The 21,496-nt window shown below is 57.6% G+C and overlaps 2 protein-coding genes across 4 annotated transcripts in view; both read right to left on the bottom strand.

Moving 5' to 3' along the window:
* Window positions 1–10,741: 10,741 nt before the first annotated feature.
* NKX6-3 (NK6 homeobox 3) lies at window positions 10,742–14,831 on the bottom strand. Its single transcript, XM_035003854.1, has 3 exons — window positions 14,450–14,831; window positions 12,320–12,489; window positions 10,742–10,981 (listed from the first exon to the last, which is right to left on the bottom strand). Exons 1-3 carry the CDS (start codon window positions 14,829–14,831, stop codon window positions 10,742–10,744), a joined length of 792 nt encoding a protein of 263 aa, XP_034859745.1.
* Window positions 14,832–19,052: 4,221 nt separating this feature from the next.
* ANK1 (ankyrin 1) overlaps window positions 19,053–21,496 on the bottom strand; it is a 127,435-nt gene continuing 124,991 nt past the window's right edge. For all 3 annotated transcript variants that reach the window (XM_035003964.1, XM_035003965.1, XM_035003966.1), the window contains one exon: window positions 19,053–20,149. Coding sequence is in view for 1 of the 3 variants with exons in the window: in XM_035003965.1 (XP_034859856.1) it covers window positions 20,123–20,149 (27 nt within the window). In the remaining 2 variants the exon portion in view is untranslated. The remainder of the gene's footprint in view (window positions 20,150–21,496) is intronic.

The following is a 21,496-nucleotide window of genomic DNA, read 5'->3' as shown; positions in this document are numbered from 1 at the left end:
GCACCCAGCCCACAGCCAGATTTCCTCTCCTTGGGACGTCGGCACCTTTGATTTGTCCTTCTGATGTTGCCAAAGCCACCTCCCTGCGGCAGGGGGCCTGCTAAACTTGGTAAACTCTCTCTATTGGCAGGTGGCTGTGTGTCACACCGCCTTGTCCCTGGCACCCTGGTGATGAACTGAAACCTTTCCACAGAATGTTCTGGACAACCCCACCCCCACAGTCACCCGGTCTTGTGCTGCAAACCCTTTGCCATCTATCTTTTATCACCCCTCCCGAAAATTATTTATTAACTGCTTGGCTGTACTTTCTGAATTAAATAAAAGCACGGACAGAATAACCAGGGGCTTGAGTATCACTTCTTAGGGGTAGAGATTTGATTTCCGGTTTTCCCATTTTTGCCTGACTTTCTATCACTCTCCAAAAGCAAGTGCCTTATTTTTTATGTGGCGAACTAAACATCCAACAGCCCGTGTGCAGGCTCTGAACTGTGTGTGCCCTCCCGGCGCCGCCCTCCCGTAGCATCTCCGCGCCCTTCTTCCTTCCTTCTGAGCTGCTCCCAGGACTAAAGGGCAGCTCTTCTTACCCACCCCCCCCACACACCCCCAGACACCTCAGGCGAATCAGGGCTGGCAGCCGCCACCTGAGGAGGAAAAGGGCAGGAGCCCCAAGTTGTGGGGACGTTGGGGGCAAACACGGTCAGCCCCTGCATGCTGGCCGGCCAGACTTATCTTCCCCCAGCACCCAGCCCCACCCGCTCTGTATTAATTGGCATTTGATTGGGCTAGGGCGTATAATCTAGTATTGATTTTCTCTCTGGACGCCACAGCTTTATTTGCTCACATCTGCCTTGTGTTTAATTGGTGCTTTGCTCTGGAAACGAGAGATCTGATCGGCTTGTTTAGTTTCTTTTCCCGGGGCACACAGGCACGCACACACCCTCGCGCTCTCAAGTTGGCTGGCCTGGCCCGGCCTCTCTCTGACCCACCCCCCAACAATGAGGCCCTCCTGGCGGATAGCAGGAACACGGAATGACCCAGAAGGCTTCCTCAGAGACTCCCGGTCTTTACACTTGACCTCACCTGCAGTGGGCTGATCCTTCCTGGTGTGAAAGTGTGTGTGACCATTCGTGGGGGGAAACACTGACTCCGGGGTCAGACCTGGGTTCAAATCCACCTCTTGCCTGTATGTGGCCTGGAGGCGAACCTATTGGATCTTCTGCCCTGCAGTATCATCCTTGAGACCTTCTTTGCAGGACACTTAGGGAAGCACTGTCAATCACCACACTCCGTGTCCGGCCCTTAGCAGGTGCTCAATAAGCAGCAGGCCCTTGGCCAATAACGGGGCCCCATTCAACCTGTGCAGCTACAGTGCGCTGCCCGCCTGGCGTGAGAGATCACAGCCCCGCGTACCGGAGACAAACAGTCACCCAAGGCCACGTCTGTCCATGCACGGTGAGGGGTGCGTGTCTCCTTGGGGCTCACAGTCCAGTGAGAACCTTGGCCCCAAGGCACTGTGGGCACCACTCACCTTGTCTGAGGCTGGCAACATCTCCCCTGCTCCCCCTGCAGCAGAGACCTCCCTCCGAGCCGGGCCTCTCCTGTCACCCGACATCCCATCCAGCACAGCCGCCCCGGGCCGGGCCCTGGGCCTGGGGGGAGGGGGCAGGGGGCGGGGGGGGTGTTGTTTTCTTTCCTCTGACTCTGATCCTGCGTTTGGGCTGGTCCGCCCTGGGCTTTTTGTAGCAAAGGGATGATGTAAAGGCCAGAGGCAAATACTAATTTCCTATTGACACAACATTAATTCTCTTGCTTGGACAGGTGAATGTGCTTTCACTCACTTTGCCAAGATTAATGATGTTTGTTTGCCTGCTCAGAGAGGCCCTAATGAGGGGTTTGCGAACGGCACGCCTCCTGGCTTGGCTGTGGGGCAAGAGGCTGGCAAACTGCTCTACACCAAGGAGAACAGCCTCTTCCCCCACTTCCAGTGTCATCGTGTCCCTATTCAGGCGCTGGGGCCTTCCCTGGAAGAAACAGGGACAAAAGGATTATTGGTTAAAGAGTATGAGCTGTTTGTGTCCTGCCCCCATGGGGTTGTTACTGACAAGGATACCTTCTCAACACACCTGCCCACGGGGTTGCGGCCGGCCCGCCCCTCCCCTGCCCTGCCTATCTATCACCTGAAGCTCTCTTCCCACCTGGGGCCTTGCCCCGTTTGCACACCCGGGGGTTGTCAAAGGTCGGGGCCTGAAGAGCAACAAATGCGGTCGGCCAGGCCAGGGCTTCTAAGGAGGGGCCGCTGTCCGAGGAGCCTCAGGACAAGGGAGGGTGCCCACTGCCGCCAGGGGAGCAGACTCCTGTAAGTGACGGGGTCACTAGACTGGTACCGAGCGGCTTCTGTGAGTGACGCTCCAGGCTCAGCACAGCCCAAACAGGGCAAGAAGGAGCCCGACAGCGTGACCTTTTTGGGCAGCACAGCCCAGATGGATGGTGGGGAGGGTGGTGCTGGGCCCTGCAGGTATGAAGCCATGCGCTGAGGGGGGCTCTGCAGGGGGCTCCGCAGATTTCCTCACCGGCAGACCCTCCAAGGAGCTCAAGTGTCATTCCCCACGAGAGCAAGGCGCTGCTCTCTGCAGGAATCTGAGCAGGACTCCAAGCCAATAATCGCCGAGGAGGGGAGGAAACGCTTAATCCAGCCCCATTCTGTCACTAAGGATGGTCCATTCATTACAACCTGGCCATCCGAGCTGTGGGGGTAAGCGGGGAGTAAAGAGAAGGAAAGGGTGGGAGCCAGGTCTCCGTCCGGGCTGGGAGGGAAGGAACGCTGGGGAACACTCGCCCAGGGCGGTCCCCTTTGTCCACATACCCCCATGTGGCAAGCCCCCTGAAGGACCAGCCTGTAAGCAAACAACAGGGTTGTCCATTTATTTTTGCTGTTCGTGTTCTTGCTGTTAAAAATTATAGAAAACCACTTCAACCAGCCTCAAGACAAGAGGGTATTATCTCCTGAAAAGGCTAGGGGTGGATTACGCCTGGCTGAGTTTGGGCCTGAAACAGTGTCACCCATTCAGTCCTGCTCCCCGTCCGTCTCTCAGCCCTACTTCTCCCCGGGGTTGGCACCCTTCTCAGGCGGGCGTACCGCATCCTCACCGAGGTAAGAGGGCCGCGACAGCAGCCAGAAGAGCGCCAGGCAGACAGGTAAGACAGGTAGCCCTGAGGCCAACCTGGTCTTTGTTCACTGGCTGCAAGAGCCTCAGGCCAATCCCAGAACCAATCCATCACACGAGCGGAGAGGTGGCATTCGCTGATTGGCTTAGGACTGTGTCAGTCATGTATGCCTGGGGGTGGGGTCAGCCCGCCCAAACTAGATCAATCGAATGAGGCAGGAGGGTTGTTTTTCCCTAGAAAAATCAGGGTAGCCTTACCAGAAAAAGGCAAGGATCAGTGGCAGGCCAGCCCAAACCACAGACGCGCACTGCACCCTTTTACTACTCAGTGAGTGTAGAAGCTGCCATTCACTGAGCAAGGCACTGTACTTTACAGTTATCCTGCACCTCGCCCGCAGACCCCGCTTGCGCTGGCTCCTTCCACCTTGGCATGTGATGGTCCCAGCTAAAGCAGAATTAGAACCGCAAGCCCAACGTTGCCTTCTTTTCCAGAACACAGCGGCAGTGGTTTAGCAAATCTGTTAGAGCGGGGTCTCTCCCCGGAGCCCTTGAAGGATTGACTATATTAGACCTTTTCGCAAGTATCACAGCCCCAGAGCGGATTCGGCAGCAGGAGACCGGAAGCGTCCTACCATCTCTCCATCCTTCGTTGGGAAGAAGATCCAGACCCTTTGCAGCTTTGCTTCCATCCCGGCTGCCTTCCCTGACTATTTGAATCTTTGTCACCTGGGGAGGAAGGAAACCCTACAGAACCCACAATGCAGGTCATTGTGAACAAGTCCAGATCCGGCAGGGAGAACCAAAATGTGGGCTTCTAAAATCACTATTTGCCAAATTTGTCCACTCCAGTGCCCTGGGCACCTTTCCCCAGACACATTCCAGGGGCAGCCCTCGCCCAGCTGAGTCCGCAGATCCGGAGGGGCCCTGGGGGTCTGTATGCCTGACAAATCATAGGTCAGGCAAGCTGGGGCAACTGCCTCAGTGAACATCTTCTCTGGCTGTGGCATATCTGCTCCTCCCAGAGACACTGGCCATCAACGGCAAAGCAGCGTAGACCACACCAAGAGAAACGCTGTTCGCCGGAGTCGTGCGCTACAACGCACTTGATCAGTGTGTCTTTGATTAGAGGACTTCATCTGGTCCTCTTGTGTCCTCTGTAGCTTTCACGTCTTTACACGTCCACGGAGAGACGCAGCCTGGACTTAGAAGACAAGGAGTTTTGAACTTGCATAGATCTTGGTTTCCACATATGCAAATTGGGGATAAAATCCAATGACCAGCCTGTCAGAGAATCAAATGAAAGAATGTGCGTACATAAAAAAAAAAAAAAAACCCACGAAAGAATGTGCGTGAAAGTGTATGGAAGGCTGTAGTGAGTATGGTATTATCGTTTCAAATGAGCATTCAGTCGTGGCTTTTCATTCAAACTCTGTAAATTCTAATGTTTAGGTCATATAGACACAGTGATTCTCACGAGTGAAGGTTGCCTTTATTCTATAGTGCTCCTTATACGATACAGGATATACTGCTTTTGATGAGATATGGTATCACGTGGATCAACGGGGAATTGCATTTTTGTTAGTGTACATTGCCACCAGTTAAATGCTCTCTAATCCTTAACCACTGCCTCCTGGGGGGTCCCTCTGTTCCCTGTGAAGACGTTCCTCACAATAGCATTGTGTTCCCCTTCTTTCTTGGCAGCTGGTCTCCTTCTAGACTGTGAGCATCAGGAGGGTAGGGAGCTTGTTCTCTGTTCAGATGCCCAGCAACAAGCACAGTGCCAGGCAAAAAGCAGATCTCAAATGTTGACGGCATGGATTTTAATTTATGAACACATACAATCCTAATTTTCTTTTTAAACAGTTCACAGCCCAGACCTAATTCAAATGGCCCCTCTCTCTTTCCCCTTTTATGGTAGTTAAAAATGGAAGCTCCAGAGTCAGACTGGGTTAAGCTGTGTGACGTAGGGCAAGTTACTTAACTTCTCTGTGTCCCCAGTGTCCTTGGCTATAAAATGGGTATCATAATGGTGCTTATTTCATGTAAGGTTTTTCTGACAGTGAGGTGAGAGAAGTCCCTGGAACAGGGCATGGCCCCGTGAGTGTTTAATGAATGGAGGACAGAGCATGATTCTGAAGTCAAGCAGAATCACTATTGCATATCCATGGACTTGGGATCAGACTCCTATCAGTTCGTTTCTCTGCCTCAGTTTCTTTATCCGGAAAATGGGGATACTAAATTGTACATGGCTGTTAGAAGACAAATGAGTGGGTGTAAGTAAAGCATTTGGAAGGAGTCCCTTCCATGGAAGGCTCTGGGGTCTTCTTCTGCAGTATAGGGAACAGATGAATGCCTCTTTGGCATCCTGGCCTGATGCCAAAGCTCTTGGCCTGGAGACAAGGTGACCACAGGGATTCCCTTAGCCTCCTTCCCATGACCTCTGCCTCCCGAACAACGGAAGTCCTTCCCACCACAGGTTTGTACAAAATTCCTCTGTAAACTCCCAACCCACCCTCTGAACCAAGTTGAAATGACATGATCTGATAGTCAGAACAGCACATTTCTTTTATTTGGTACCGTTTGGTTTATCTGAGCATCATCGGAGAGTGAACTGTTCTAAGCAAAATCATTTCCCAATGAAAATCCTTCTAAAATATCCTCTTCCGCCGTCTTATGCAGAAGACAAAGGATGGGGTTTAGTCTTTCTGATGGCTCTGGGACATCGTTATGAACAGGAGCCACAGTGCTGTCTTCAAAGACCTCTGACCTACGGCAGGTTTTCGGTCCTATTGCCACACGCCCACAGAAGGCTAGGCTCTGGAGTTCCTCTTTCTCCTCGCGGTCCGCTGCGGACACCGGCCACCTCGCACCCAGGCTCTGGGCCTCTGCCTCTGGCCTTGCAGCGAGGGGCTCCGGCCACCTGGGAGAGCAGTGCGGGCCCGTGGTAGCTACTTTCTTGTCCTCGAGACTTTTAACAGTGTTGCTCACAATCGGGTCCCAGCTGTGTTTTCCGTGGTCACAAATGCCATGGCCGTACCTGCGCTCAACTGCATCCCCTGAACAACGTTTGGTCGAGCCCGACCTCTGTGCTCCGAGAAGAGAAGCGCGGCCTGCGCATTCACACAGCCACGCCCGCCCCGGCCCCTCTCACGCGGTGCGTGCTGTGCCTGGGAGCCGGACGGGCATCCGGTTACACGCAGATTCTGGATGGGGCCCGCGGGTCCGTGTTTCCGACGAGTTCCCGGGTGAGGCCGCTGCTGGTGTCCAGATCAGGCCCTAGAGTAGCGAGGCCTCCCTGCAGAAGAGACAGATCCAGCCGCCCCGGGGCAGGCAGGCAGAGGTGCCGGGAAGAGGTGGGGACCCCTCCCTGCCCCAGCTAACGTGTCTACAGAAGCACAGTGGGCCCCGAAGAAACACTTGTGCAGGCTGCACTCAGCCCTCCACGTCCGGTAGCGGCCTGCCGGGGAGCCGGGTGAACGACCCGGGTCCCATGCGAGTCCCTCCACCGCCGCCCGGAGAGCAGGTGACGGGCCGGGGCCGAATGCCTGACCGGAGCCGGGAGCGGGTCGGTGGTGGAGAACTGTGCAGCACTGGCTCAGGCCTCCCTGAAGCCATGAACTTGGGGAGGAGCGGGAGGGTGGCAGCATCCTCATAATAAGTGCCCACGCAGGTCTGTCCATTGCACGCGATTTCCTTTCACCTTCTCCGTCTTGCGGAGTGCGACGTCAGCCTCATTTTACCGATGAGGAAACTGGATTTCAAGCGGTTAACTAACTTGGTCACCTGACCCAGCTACTCGCTGGCGACGTGAGGACTCAGAGCCTCGAAGCCCTCTTCGGATCATGCAGCAGGTCGGGTGTCTGCATGTGCCGGGCACACTCATTAGCTCTGATGTCACAGAGCCCCGCGAGGTCTGTGCAATCTTTCCTGTCCACAGATGGGTATACTGAGGCTCAGCGGCTGAGTAACCAGCCCAGGCCACAGGGCGGTGGAGCCAGGAGGCAACTGAACACAGTCCTCCACGCTGTGCTGCTGGAAAAGGCTCGGGTCAACTGGTGTCCAGCTTCAACCCCTAGAGGGGGCCTGAGTATGGGGAGGGGTTGCCAGAAGTGGAATTCCAGTACCCCGTCTCCTCTTCAATTGTCGCAATCAGGACATGGCCGTCCTCAACCTGGTAAGACACTGCCATCCCCGTACTTGCCCCCAGCCCGCTGGGACGAGTCCTGTGTCCTTCTAACACTGGCAGCCACAGATACGAGGGCTGTGGCCCAGAATTTGTGCCTGCCTGTCAGAGCCTACTGGGCTGCCCATCAGAGCAGGACTCTGTGGCTATTGGGAGCACAGGATTTAATTTCTTCCCCCTCGTCTCACCCCTGAAAAGTTTGTGGTGTGCTAGGAGAGGAGTCGCAAGAAGCACAAATTTCCAAAATAACTTTGGATTTTTGTTGAATTCAGGACGTACAAGAAATTCTTTTTATAATCAGGCATAAAATGTCTAGGGCTTATGATTTCTTTCTTTTTTTTTTAAAGATTTTATTTATTTATTTGACAGAGAGAGAGAGACAGCGAGAGCAGGAACACAAGCAGGGGGAGTGGGAGAGGCAGGCTTCCAGCTGAGCAGGGAGCCCGATGTGGGGCTCGATCCCAGGACCCTGGGATCATGACCTGAGCCGAAGGCAGACGCTTAACGACTGAGCCACCCAGGCGCCACTAGGGCTTGTGATTTCTTTATGATAGATGAAGTGGCATAGCCTTGAGCTCTCCCCAGCAACACACACACGCGCGCACACAGGTATACACACACATACACACATGCACACGCACCCAGGTGCGCATCTGCTGAGAACAAGACTTATTCCGATTACCCTCGGGAATCTGGGCCGTTCACCGGGGCTCTTCCCTCTGGGAGAGTGAGTGAGGGCCAGGAGCTCCGGCTGGCTGGGCACCCGTGCTCAGGCTGCCCATGAGAGCCAGAGGGAGGTAGACGAGACGGCGGGGAAGATGGAGTCTTTGAGCCACAGGTTCCAATGGCAGGTGTCCCAGAACGTGGAGACTGGAGAAGAGTTTGTTTAGCTCAGCAAATGTCTCCCCAGGGAAAAACTTCCCCCAACCTTGATTTAATACTGACCCCAAACGACTTGAATCAGACATGCAAGAGTTACAGCTCTACGAGAGCAGTTGGGACTATAATACGCTTACAAAAGAAGGAAACAAGCTCAATTTGGGTGGTCACTGGCCTCCTCCTCCAGACCTGCTTCATGACTTGGCAAGTGGATTATGTTCACTGCCTCCTCCCGGCCTGCAAGCCCCATGCTCTCCTCAAAGTGCTCGGGGGACACCGGGCAGCTCCTGGCTCCCAGAGCCCACAGAGGTTTTTCGTCTTGGGGGGCTGTGCTGAGTGATTCCTCGGGTGCTCCCAGGCTGTTGTCCCGCCTGCAGCAGCATGGCTGCAGGCGCGCCCCCCACCCCACCCCCCCCACCTCAGGCCCCATGTGTCAGCGGAGGGCTTCTCAGTGCAGCCTGTGGCCAGGAGTTTCCAGAGATGGCGCTCTGTTCTTACAAGCTGTCTTCTGTCTCCTTCCCACTTGACCTCCAGAGAGACTGAGTGTGGGCATTGTTTTGGATTAAAAGCATTCTATGTTTTCTTGTCAGTCACTCCTGTCCTCTGGGTCCACTAGGGTTATTATGAAAGGTTGGTGCCTCAGTTTCCAAGCGGCCCCAGCTGGAGTCTTCCTCCTACCCTTGCTTCCCCTCCGGGCGGGTTCCCCAGGCCAGAGTCTCCTGCCCTGGGGGCCCAAGGGACAAACTGAAGGACTTGGGACGGCAAAGGGGACTCCAGCCGTGCTGGTGTTTGCATGGATCATTCAAGTTGGAAGGCTCCTGAAAGCACACCTCATTTTGGCCTCTCATCTTACAGAAAAGGCTTTGAGGGGCTGCTCCTGGGGCAAGTGGATGTGAGAGCCTTGGAATTCACTCTCGGCTTGCTCGCCTTCCTACTTCTGGGACTTGCCTTAGGTACCTTCTGAGCCCAGGTTCCCTCAACCAGGCGACGAGCATAACACCTACCTCTTAAGTTCCTTGTGAGGTCAAGTAAGGTCATCCAGGCCTTCCACGTGGGAGAATTTAGGGGGGGGGGGGGTTCAGTTAATGTTAGTGCTTTTATTTCTGTCCCCCCTAATCTTTTCTTTATGGTACCTAGTTCCCCAAATGGACCTTTTTCCCACTAGGCTATGAATTCCGGGAGGTCAGGAACCCCGTTCAAGTCTTGGGTTTCTCAGCACCTATGACAGTGCCTGGCATTGACCCATGAGATTTCAAAGTGACCAGTGTGAGGCAGGGTTTCCAGACTCCCAGAGCTCAGACCCCCACCCTGGGAGCGGAGAGGCCTGCCCTCAGAGGGCCCCTCACAGCCCGCATGGCTGGGATTCCTCAGCCAGGGTCACATAAAGACAGGAGCCTTGGGAGGTTTCTGGGACTTTTATTTTTACTCTATATTTTCAAAGCCAGTAAAGATGGGCAAACGCTTCGTCCCTTTTGGGCTGCATTCCTCTAGCCAGCCCCCACCCGCCTCCCCCGCCCCTCCCACCTGCCCGCCTCTACGAGTCACCTGGGCTGAAAAATGCCACCCCACCAGTGGGCACCCCAGTTGGAGAACCCCAGTTGGAGGTCCCCGCAGGGGCCTCCTCACTTCCGGTGTGGGCACCCCAGTCTGAGGTCCCCTCTCTCCGGGTGACCTTGTCCTTGTATCAGCACCAAGGGAAACCCAGGTGGGCGGCTCTGGGGGTTAGCAGCATCGGCCCCCCGGATTCTCTCATCTTTTCTCTGCCTCTGCCTCCAACCTCCCTCTTTCCCAGCCAGGTGGAGTTGGGCAGGGGGTCTTGTCTCTTCCTATTCTGGGGGAATCCCCGCTGAGGGCAGAGTGGAGAAAGGGGGCCAGGAGGACTTGGCCCTCCAGGGGTGTGATCCTGGAGTTAGGGTGCCAGGAGCGTTTCTCCTTCGCTGGGACCCTCTTCCCCTCCCTGAGGTGGATTTCCTCCAGTCGGGGTTCTGTAGTTAGTTCTGGCCCCTCCAGTGGGATCCTTCCTGCGCCCAGGTCGGAGAAGGGTACCTGGTCATGCCCTCGTTTCTCCTGCAGTCAGCCAGGAGCCCACCTGGACCCAGCACCCCGGTCCCCCAGCTCTGAGAGCAGAACGGCGACCTCTGCCCCGGCCAACTGCCTCCCTGGGGGTGGGCCCCCCTGCAACAGCTGGCTCACAGTGGCACGTGCGGGACCCCACAGCCACTTTCCTGGTCGCAGAGCCTGGTCATTTTCAGCTACCTGGGCACTCAGGCGTTTGCAGAGCGGGCAGGCCCAGGCCTGGGCCCCAGAGGCGCGGGACAGCCGACAGGGTGCCCGGTCTCAGGCCGCGAGGGGTCCTCCCCCCTTGCTCCCTCCTCCCTCCACCTCCTCCTCCTCCTCCGCCTCCGGGGGGGCGGGGGGGGCCCCCCGGACCCCCGGGCGGGGCAGGGGAGGGGCCGCAGGCAGGGCGCGGCGGGGACGGGGGGCGGGGACGAGGGTGGGGGGACCGGGGCGGGCGTCAGACGCTGTGCGCGCCCAGGCTGAGCACCGAGAAGGCGGCGCGGTGCTTGCGGAGTAGCAGCCGGATCTTCTCGTCGTCCGAGTCGGGGTCTAGCGGCTTGTTGTACTCGTCGTCCTCGTTCTCCGAGGCCGCGCGCTCCCCGCCCGCGCCCGCGCCGCCCGGCGCCCGGGGCGTGGAGGACGAGGGCTCCAGGGCGCTCTTCTTTCGCCACTTGGTCCTTCGGTTCTGGAACCACACCTGGGTGGGAAGGAGGCTGAGGCTCGTGCGCGCACAGCACACACAGGGCCCCCCTTCAGGAGGGTGACTCCACTGGGCGGCAAGGACACTCGATCCTTATTTTTCTATGAAAATAAATGGCTCAGTGATAGACCAGGTTGTAATATTCACACCATTTGGGCGGCGCGGGGGGGGGGGGGGTAAAATAGAAACGAATGCGTGTAAGTGAAGCAGCCCTTTCTGCTTAGCTATAGCCCTCCTTGCGGTGGATCTTCTCTTTTGCCACCCGGGGCACTTGGATGGAAGATGCTGGAATGCCCAGGTGAGGGAACTCAGTAGGTGCTCAAGAGTCGTCCCTTCTTTAGCTTCATGGACCTTCACTGAACTTCATGAATAATTTCCCCCTAATTATAAAAATAATGTATTTTCGTTGCTTAAGATAGTTGATGAATGCGGAAAAGTACCTAGAGAGGCAGAAAAATAGGTAAGAGGGCCCGTGGCTTCCTTCCACTTCCATTCAGCAGACCCGGAAGCTGCAGAGGTAGGTGGCTGGTGATGCTATCGGAGCCCAGACGTGGGTCCCAACCTGCCCCTGTGCTTCCCTCTCCTACCCTTAAACCTGTCAGCATGTCACAGAGCTGGGCAGTTCAGGCATAGCTTTCTTTGGGGGGGCTCTCCACCCAAAGCCTCTCAGGACAGATCTAGCATCACGGTGGCCTCTGGGAGCCTGGAGGGAGAAGCCTGTTCACTGACTGCAAGCTGGGTGACAGGCAGTGTGAGCATGGCCCTTGCATGCCCCTTGGCGTCTGCCTGCCCCCCATATCCCGTCCGAGCTTCATTTTGGGTGGACTTGGAAGGAGGTGTTATCTCCCCCTTATTGGCAAACCAAGGCCGGCTCCTCCTGCCAGCTGAAGCAACAAACCTATAAATCCAGTTCTAACGTGGCCCCGAGACTGACTCCTGATCTGGGCCAGAGGCTGCTACCAGCCCTGGAAATTTCTGGCCAACACTGTGCAGAGGAGGGGAAGGCATTAGGTGGGTGCCCCACAGATCTGGCTTTGAGCCCCAACTCTGCACTTACCAGCCAGGTGACGTTGAGCAAGAGGCTCAGCTGAGATTGTTCCTTCCAATGTGAAATGGGTAAGAATCCCCACCTCCAGATTGCTGGGAGGCTTAAATGAGCTCCTGCACTCAAGGTTCTCAAAACAGAGAGCAGTATTGACAGCCATCTTTTTGGTTATGGTCATTATGGTCACCTCTGGGGTGCGGTGGGCAGGACAGCCTCCCGCTGAGAGCCGCCTTTCTTCCCCTGGAAGGCTGCTCCCTGCAGGGCAGACCCCTTCTCCCGCACAAACTCACCTTGACCTGTGACTCAGTCATCCCCAGGGAGTATGCCAGCCGTGCCCTCTCAGGGCCAGCCAAGTACTTGGTCTGCTCAAAGGTCTTCTCCAGGGCAAAGATCTGGTGTCCCGTGAAGGTGGGCCGGGTGTGCTTCTTCTTGTGGATGCTGTCGCTCAGGGGATCCGGGGCTGGCGGGAGGAAGAAAGTGTGTGGTTAGTGGCAGGAGTGGGGGTGCTGGCCCTGTCCTGCATCTCCCACTGCGCGAGCTCCCTCCTACAGAGAAGCCCCTGAGATGGTGGGGGCATCATGACTCCGCTAACAAGCAGCATTCCTGGTGATCTGACAGTAGTGACTGTGACCTCTGCCACGTTTGGATGGACAGGGACCCCGAGAGGGCCCCTGCCCCAGGGGAGAGCTACTTAGGGGCGGAGGGCGCTTGCAGCCTGCCCCGGTCTCCGTCTCTCTGTAATGTTTTCGCTACTCAGTGATGCTGCCTTCCCTCCAGGGCCAGCAGGAGGTTCTGCTCGGTTTTCTCACCAAGACACAGCCTAGGTACCTTCCACCAACTGTCAGGGCCCCAAGGGGTCTGGGAATTCCTCCCCTGCCTAATCCCTTGTTCTTGGGACCCCATTTTCCAGGTTTCTGAGAAAACCAGAGCTTTAGGCCCCATGTTGCTGCTCTCCCTTGTCACCAGGCCTAGAAGTCATGTGGCCTCAACCACACGGGACAGTCTGCACGTAGAGGCTCGGGCCCTGCCCCCTGCTCCCTGCCCAGCTAGGGCAGCCACTCAGGCAGGAGCCAGGCTGGAGAGCGGCAGGGCTCCGGGGAGGCAGAAGGCCCACGTGTTGGGCCTTGGTCAGCACAGCCCAACAGCCCATGTCCCGTCTCCTCATGTTACAGGTAAGGAAACTGAGGCACTGGGTGGGGAAGAAGCTTCCCAAGAGACTGTCATCCGCAGTCCTCTCTCCCTTTGTGTTAATTCAGCCACCGACTTGGATATTTTCCTGTGTGTGGCTGTGCGCTTGGGATTGAAGAGTAGGGGCGTGGAGAGAGTGTGTGTGCTGGGGGGAAGGGGAGATGGAGGTGGGAGAGACTGAGGCCTAAAGCACTCCCAAAGCCAGTTCCAAGAGATGAGGTCTTCACCCACGTGGAGCTCGCCATGCTCAGGCTGAGTGGGGGGGGGGCTGTCAGGCGGTGTGACCCCCCGGAACAGTGCAGCACATGCGGAGGTAGATGTGTTTTGGGGTTTCCTTGGTGGGCGCCAAGCCCCTACTGCGGTGGGGCAGCCCCAAGGTCCGAGAGGAGCGGAAGTTCCCTCCGTCTCTGCCCCTGCCTGGTCCTGGCTGGGCTTCCGTGGCACAGGGAGGGCTCCTGCGGCCACTGTCACCTCCCTGCCTCCCAGGGGAGCCTCACGGGCCCGTGCATGTCCTGCCGCCTCCTCCGGGCTCCGACTGGCATCCTGGGGACCCCGCACCCGTTCTCTGAAAACAGGTTTGGGCATGGTGGGGTAGGGAGACCCCCCCCAACAACTAGGACCGAGTCTGACTTGACTCGGCAGCTGCTCCCGGGGGCCGGGCAGTTGTCGCTGCTCCTGCTGCCATGAGCCCCGAGGAGGATGGTGGACGGCCGCCCCCCTGATCGCAGGCGGGACCAAGATGGGGTCGGAGTGCATTTGGTGGCCCTGAAGGGTGTCAGGGCATGAGTGGGTCTCCCTGGGAAGGTGATGCTGTGGCAACTTCTCACTGGGGACAGCATTTGCCTGCTTTGGAGGAAGAAGTGACATGGGCTCTGAGTGGGAGAAGGAAGCTAATCTGCCAGGCGGACCCTACGTAGGGCAAATGTGGGTTATGGCGTCTTCACCCGACCTGGAGACCTCCGGGGTTTCTAGGAGGGCAGCTGAGGCAGCCACTGGTAAGGGCGAGGGGTGAGGGGCAAGACATCTGTCCAGGCAGAGCTGGGGCGGGCCCGGGAGGGGAGAAGTCAGTCGTGCGCCACGGTGAGCCGTGGACCCAGGTGTCTGATGGTGGCTGAGGAGAGGTGGACGGCAGGTACGCACCACCCTGGGAGCCCTCCCCTCCCTTCCCACACCTCCTCCTCCCCTGATCCTGCGGGGGACCAGGGGGGTATGGAGCCTTGCCCTGTACTCACTGTTGCCGCATTGCCGCCCGCCTCGCCAGTCCTGGCCCGTGTCTGCCCAGCAGTTCCGGGTCCGGGGCGGGTACTCATTGCCAGCCTTGGGAAAATTCGCCACCTGCGGTCCATAGTAGACCCCCTGGGAGCCGAGTCCACCAAAGCCTGCCACGTGGGGGTAGCTGGAGAGGAGGCTGCTGTTCGGCGTGGCCACGGGCCTGCTCAGGATGTCTGTGATCCCGTGGGGGGTCCCGGCGGCCAGCTGGGGGCCCAGCCCCGGAGGGCTGAGCTTGTAGAAGGAGTTCTGCACCGAGTACTGGCACACGGGGGCCTTCATCTCCGAGAACTGAGCCAGTGGCGTGTTGTTCAGCAGGAACGTCCCCTGCAGGTTGGACTCCATGATCCTCGGGTCAGGGTGAGGGAAGGTGAGAAGCCCAAATCCAGGCCCCTAAAGCCAGAGACCCCGAGCTCTGACCCAGAAGCCCATGGCAGGTTTGGAGGGTCAAAAGCGGCCCGAGCCCCAGACTGCCCTCCTACCTAAGGCATCCGGCCCGGCCCTGGCCCGGGGACCAGCACCTACGTCAGCGGCTCGGAAGTCAGGTGCTCCTGGGGCAGGTGAGAGGCCTCACCAGCGCCCCTTGGCTCTCTCCCTGTCCGTCCTGGAGAAGGGCGGCTCCCCACGCCTCAGCTCAGACCCCTCCTCTGCCTGTGAGTCTGGGGGCCCTCCATGAGAAGTTTTAAGTTCGGAGAAGCAACATTTCCCTGATAAAGATATGGCCCATTAGAATACAGACCGGAGACTGGCTGAGCTGTGAGAGGCGCGGCGCCATTGGTCGAAACCCACACAGGCCTCACATTGGCTTTCCAAGACAAATTGCACTTTGAAAGATTGACTGTAAAATCAGCCAGGGTGTGTGTGTGTGTGTGTGTGTGTGTGTGTGTGTGTGTATGAGAGAGAGAGAGAGGGAGGGAGAAGAGAGAGAGAAGAGAGAGAATGAGCTCTGGAGGCTCTGTTCATTCTCAGAGCGTCTACCAGCTCCTGGTCTCCCAAGCCCAGCATCTAGGGAAAGGTGGGTACCTGGGGCCCCCTGGAGGCTCCTGAGGCAGCCACTCCCCTGAGGGTGAGGAGGCCAGGGTCGGGGTCGCTGTCCTGGGGTGCGCAGACCCCTTTATGTGCAGATACCCAAGCCAGTGGGGGAGTATGGTGTCTGAGTGTGGATGCTTCTCTTCCTCCGAGCTGGGATGGGTAAGTGGGGAGGCTGGGCTTTGGCTGGGGGGTGGGGGCTGGGGATGTGGATCTCTGTGGCCGGCCTGAGAGCCTGGGAGTGGGAGCCTGCCAGCAGGGGGGTGGGAGGGGAGCAGCTCTGCGCCTGCCGGGTGTGTGCTCTTCCCACCTCCGCCTCCGAGCAGACTTTCCTGATTCCCTCTCTCCTCCCGTCTTCCTCCTCCGAGGAATCACTTGTGCCTCTGCTGGAGCCCATTGCCATGTTCTGTCTGGCTCGGCAGCCGGGTTGGAAAGCTGTGATGGCTGAGATGGCTGTTGATTCAGTGGTGGGCCCCCCTGGCAGGTACTTGGTTGGTGCTCAGTCATTATTTAACTGAGTTGCAGAGCACCCATATGCCTTTTTTTCTAATGAATTTTTTTTACAACATACAAGGCTCTACTGGGGGCCATCTTCCGTTTTACGAACAGGGAAGCCATGGTGAATACCCGGTTGTTTCTGCATGGGACAGAATCCTTTCTTGCAGTTCTTGTTTTTGTTTTGTTTTGTTTTTAAAAGTGGAAACCAGCGTGCCACTGGTCTGAACATGTAAAATGACAGGACATTGGTGACTGTCAGGCGGACAGACTTCTGTCCCTCCTCCGCGGGGCAGTTCCAAAGCCTTTCCTGATCGGGCTGTGGGCTCCTTGGCTGTCTGAACAGCCCGTGGTCCCACTGTGGCAGGTGGGAGAAAAGAGGTGCCCTTCGCTGGCCTTCTCCCAGGCTTCCGGCTGGAGGTCTGGACCCAGGACTTGGGGAGGGCTCCCCTCTCACACAGAGCCTGCCTCTCCCCACGCTGCTGTCTGTTCCTGGTGGAACTGGCTGCCCGCAGCCATGTTCTCTGTAGCGTACATGATGTAGGCTAATGCAAGAAAGACCTCACACAGGCTGTGGAGGTTAATAACTCTCCAAGTTTAGACTAAAAACAAGAAAAAAGGATCTTACCCCTCTGAGTTGCCTGTGCTACCAAGCTGCCCATCCCAACCATTTGGGAGACTTAATTCCGATTTCCAGTGTCGCCGCCTGACACCCCCTCCCCCCCCAGGCGACTGTGATCCTGAAACTGTGCTTTTGAAACAGCTCTGGGCCATGCGGCTGCACAGCCTCAGCTGGTGCCTGGTCAAGGGTGGCTTTTCTGAGAGAGAAGCTACAGATTCCGAGTGAGGGCCGCCCGTGCTCCTCAGACCCTGCGAATATGACTTGGTCACCCGCTAATGATGGGAACTTATGAGGAAGAAAACCTGCAGCAGATGATTTCTTATTTACTGCCAGGCGTGACAAAGGCATTCACGTTCAGGAATCCCAGGAGGGCAAACTGAAAAGACTTTAGCAATTGTTTGATCCATTCCCCCATTTGACAGATGAGAAAACTGAGGCCAGCTTGGTGACCAGCCTCATGAAGTGTTAGGAACTAGTGAGGAATGGCAATTTTCTCAAAAGTTCTTGAACTTTGAATGACATTGAGTGCAGGGGCCAGACACCTTCACAGGGAGGGACTGGGGGGGGGGTCCCCTGTTAGTGTATACTGTGGGTTCAACCATGAACCCTGGGGGAGTGTGGTGCCCCCCTCCACCATCTTGGACTTGCTCCCATCTCATGGTAATCCTTAGGAGACAGAAATCTGTCTTACTAACCCCAGCGGTTTGGTGGGCTTCTCCCAGGATGGGTGGTCTGATGAAGGGGCTGTCCAGGTTTCCAGGAAGGGGACACCCCACACACACACCCGGCGGGGGGGGGGGGGGGGGCGGGATGCAGGCCTCCCTGCTGACTGATCCCACCCCCGGACTCCTTCAGGCCCCAACCCAGGCTTCACTCTTGCCCCAGCACCTCAGATTGCCCCAGGCCAAGCCAGGAAGGAGAGATGGAGCCCTGTGCCGTGAGTCAATTTCTTTATTAATTTTGACATTTGTTCAGCTGGTGTAGCGAGAATGGTCTATACATCAGAGTGGGGTGGGGGGATTCTCTCCCGATAACAGAGCATTTGGGAGAGAGCCAAGAAGAGAGTCATTTTCATAACAATTAAAAAAATCAGGGTAATTCCAAAACTTCTAAAAAGCATCTAATGCGCAGACTGCAGCATTCTCTAGGCATCGTGTGGAGACCCCAAACTCCTCCCCTACCAGCTCCTGCTAGCAACTGGAGCGCGCAGCCATGCGGCCAAGGGCCTGGGGCCGCCGGGCCAAGCAGCCATGCCAGACGCAGCGGAGGGTGCCAAAGCATAGCCTGGAGCCGCCGGGCCCACGCGGGGCTCCACGAGGGGCTACTGGGGGGGCGGCGGCGGCCTGAGGGGGACGGCGCGGGGTCGAGGAGGGGAGGCGGGCCCTGCGCCTGTCTTCCCCGGGCCGGCCGGCCCGCCGCGCTCCTCCCACCCCCGGCCGAGCCCGCCGGCTCCCGCGGTGGCCCCGGCGCCCGGCCCGACGCGGAGGAGCGCGGCGCTCGGGCGCCCAGGCGCGGGGGCCGGGGCCGCGCCTCCCGGGACGCAGCGCTGGGCGCCGGCTTGGCCTCCGGCGCCCGGGCCTGCCCCTCGGAAAGCCGAGCGCCCGCCGCCCGGTCGGAGCGGTCGGAGAGGCCGGAGCGGCCGGAGCGGAGCGCCTCGGTTGGCCCCGGGCGCGTGGGGCCTGCGGCCTCCGCCGGGAGACGTGTGCGCTGGTGACGGGCACCAGGGCCGCGGGGGCTCGGTCGTGAGGGAGCCTCTGTGCTACTCGGAAGGTCGGATGTGTCTGAGGCCGCCTCAGGAGCGGCAGGGAGGAAGGTGACAGGACGTCCGCTAACAAAGGCCCTCGCGAGCGAGCAGAGCCTGCCAGTCTCTCTCCCGGCCCTAGAGGGCGCCCGCCGGGGCCGGGCGGGGCGGATTGTGCTGATTCGGGCCTCGCTCCGCCGGAGGCTCCGGTGTCGCTTTAAGGCTCTTCCCTGTGGCACCGAGGCGAGGAACAGCCCGCTGTCGGTCTCCTTCCTGCTCTGCCCGAGGGCCTGGCCCAGGAGGCGCTCCTTCCCAGCCCGGGGCCTCCCGGGGGCCGGCTGCGCTCTCCTCCCCCTGCGCCTGTGGTCAGGAGTGGGCCCCTCGCCCGCCTCTCCCAGTGGGGCAGAGGGGCTTGGTCAGAGTGGGGGCACTGAGGCTGTCCGGCCTAGGCCCCCCATCCTGTGGGCTGCCTGGACTGAGAGCACCAAGTTGGCTCTGGGAGACCTTTTTTTGGGGGGGGGTGGCTGACTTCTAAGAACTGGCAGATACATTCACTAGCCCTAGCCCTACTCCTTCCTCTTTCACTGAAAGACAGGCTGTAGCTCCTTCTCCCGCAGCCTGGAGAAGTCCTCAGGAGCTGAGCTGTTAGTGCTTTGTACATACTGCTAAAGTGTTTCTATCGGTTTGCATAGTATTTATTGTTTTTCATATACACAAGGCTGATTACTGTACAGTTTACACTTTGAACACAGACTATGATATAAGTGCTTGAAGATATAGGAAACCTCTTCTCTATTGAACATGCTGGTGCAATCCTGGGACAGCCACTGGCCCGCCCCCAGCGGAGAAAGAACCCCCTTTCAGAGGGGGTACTGGCTCCCTTTGAGGCCTACAGCTGAGCCTGGGGGGGTGGTCCTCGCCTCAGATTCTTAAGTCCCTAACACAAGGAACCCCGAATGCACTCTCAAGGTAATGATTTTCCATTGGAAGATGATTAATACTGAAATTGGCAGAGAGAGAGAGAGAGAGAGAACATAAAAAAATTCCAGTTTGTCCACAGGAGATTCTATACAGCTTTGGACGTCACAGTAAAATCTGTGTGTATACTGAGGAGAGGGGAGAGGTGCTTGTGTGTGTGTGTGTGTGTGTGTGCGCACGCGCGCGCTCGCCTATGCGCGTGTCCTGAATGTCATGTAGAACATTCTGGGAGGAGCGGCCCCCTGAGGAGTGGGATGGGATGGCACAAATGGAATGGAGGCCTGTGTCGGTAGGGAAGACTAGCAGATGAGGACATGGCATTAAGGTGCCGAACTGATTTGGTGCCTAGTTTTCTTTCTTTTTTTTTTTTTCTTTCCAGGAAGCCCACATGGATTTCCTACAGATGAGGTTGAAAAAAAAGTACCCTGTAACAAGTCAAAATTAAAATGATTTTACAAAATATACCATCCCCAAGCACAAAAGAGCCCTTGTTCACTTTCGCATTCCGCGCTCTCGCGCTGGTTTTCCCCCTCTCTCTCTCCCCAACCCCCTTCTCGAGGCATTTGTCCTGATTCCCGACAGAGATCCGTGGTCGCTAGAGGCAGGATTGAGGACTGTAGGTCATGCGTCTACAGTCAGTCGTTCATGCGAATAGAAGACCAAAGGAAGTCCCTTACAGAGATCATGCCGTTAGCCTGGAGGAACAGGTGCACCATTCCGGAGCCCTCCGCTCCAGCGCTCCTCCCGTGTGCATGGCAGAGTATGTGGAGTTCAAGGGTTGGGTGTCGAGGTGTGATCCTGAGGGACACAAAGAGAGAAGGAGTTACTTAGGATCTAAAGGGGCAACTCCCAGCAAAAAACCCAACTACTGAGTTTTGTGCTGGCTGCTGAGGCAGAGTCTCATCCAGGAAAAGCAGCCTCCCTAAGCCAGGCAAGGAGGTGAAAGACCCTGAGCTCAGAGCTCCCTGACCTTCCTGAACTGCCAGCCATCCTTCTCCCTCTCCCCAGCCCAGAGGCTGCCTCTCAGGGGTGGTTGCCCAAGCCTGCGTGGGTCCCCTGCCCAAGTGGATGAGCTCCCCAGAAAACCCTCCTGTGTGTGCTCTGTGCCTCAGAGAGGAGGCAGGACACTCCCACGCCTGCGGTCCCCTGGGGAGAAATTCCCTTGAGTAGATCCTTGGACCTAGGAAGGGGGCCAAGTTCATAAGCCAGGGCTTGTGCTAGAAGGCAGCAGTGCCCTCCACTTTCTCAGTTCAGTTCAGCCAACACGCACTGATGTCTCTCAGTGCCAGCCCTGGGGACCCAGAGATGGAGCAGACATGATCACAGACAGCCTCAGGAGCTTGGGACCTCAGGCGACAGCCGTCCCTCTTTGGCTCTGGTCTACAAGCTCTTACTGTCAAGTTCCTCTGGCTCCTCTCCCCACGCCCTGGGGGTGGACAGCCTCTGCGGTGGCAAAGAGATCTTTTTAAAGAGATCTTTGAAAAAAAAAAATGGGTGCATTCTCCCCAGGACATTGTGTATCTTTGGCTGGAGAAGAGCAGCTTTGCCTGCAGAGTGAAGTCCACTTCCTGCAGCTTGGGGTTCACAGGGAGACACCGCTCCTGCCATGTCTTGGTGCCTTGTCCCCCTCCTCCTCCCTGGGGCGAGAACTCTGTGTTTCCGGGACTAGCCACTCAGGATTCCGTCTGCAGGAACTTGGGATGGATGGCGGGGGAAGGAGCACACTTAAAGAGGAGCTGACAGTCTCCTGGGCGGCGTAGAAGTGACACGGAAAGGCAGAGACTCATTCTGTGGCGGAGCTGTCCCCAGACAAGGAGCTGTCCTGGGCCCTACAGGTGACATGGTTACGGAGGAAGCTGGAGGGGGTCAAGGGGAACTCAACTCTGAGTGGTCCTCCAGGGGTGGGAGGGCCGGGCTAGGTCCCTCGCCAGAGGCTGCCACACAGCCAAACACAGGCCTTCTGCTGCTGTCACCCTGGGGGGCAAGACTCTTCCGTCACTGCCTGAGCTTCTCTGTCAGCCAAGCTGGCTTCCTCCGAGCCTTCCGAACACACGGTGCGCACCAGCTTCCTGCCTTGTTTACGGCCCTCCACTCATGGATGCCGTCCTGTCCCCTCTCTGCGGAAGCTCTGCTCACCACCCTCAA

This window comes from Mirounga leonina, unplaced genomic scaffold (assembly GCF_011800145.1).
Source record: "Mirounga leonina isolate KUSES-001 unplaced genomic scaffold, KU_Mleo_1.0 Mir_128, whole genome shotgun sequence".
Taxonomy (NCBI): domain Eukaryota; kingdom Metazoa; phylum Chordata; class Mammalia; order Carnivora; family Phocidae; genus Mirounga; species Mirounga leonina.
This window is presented reverse-complemented; position numbering and strand designations above follow the sequence as displayed.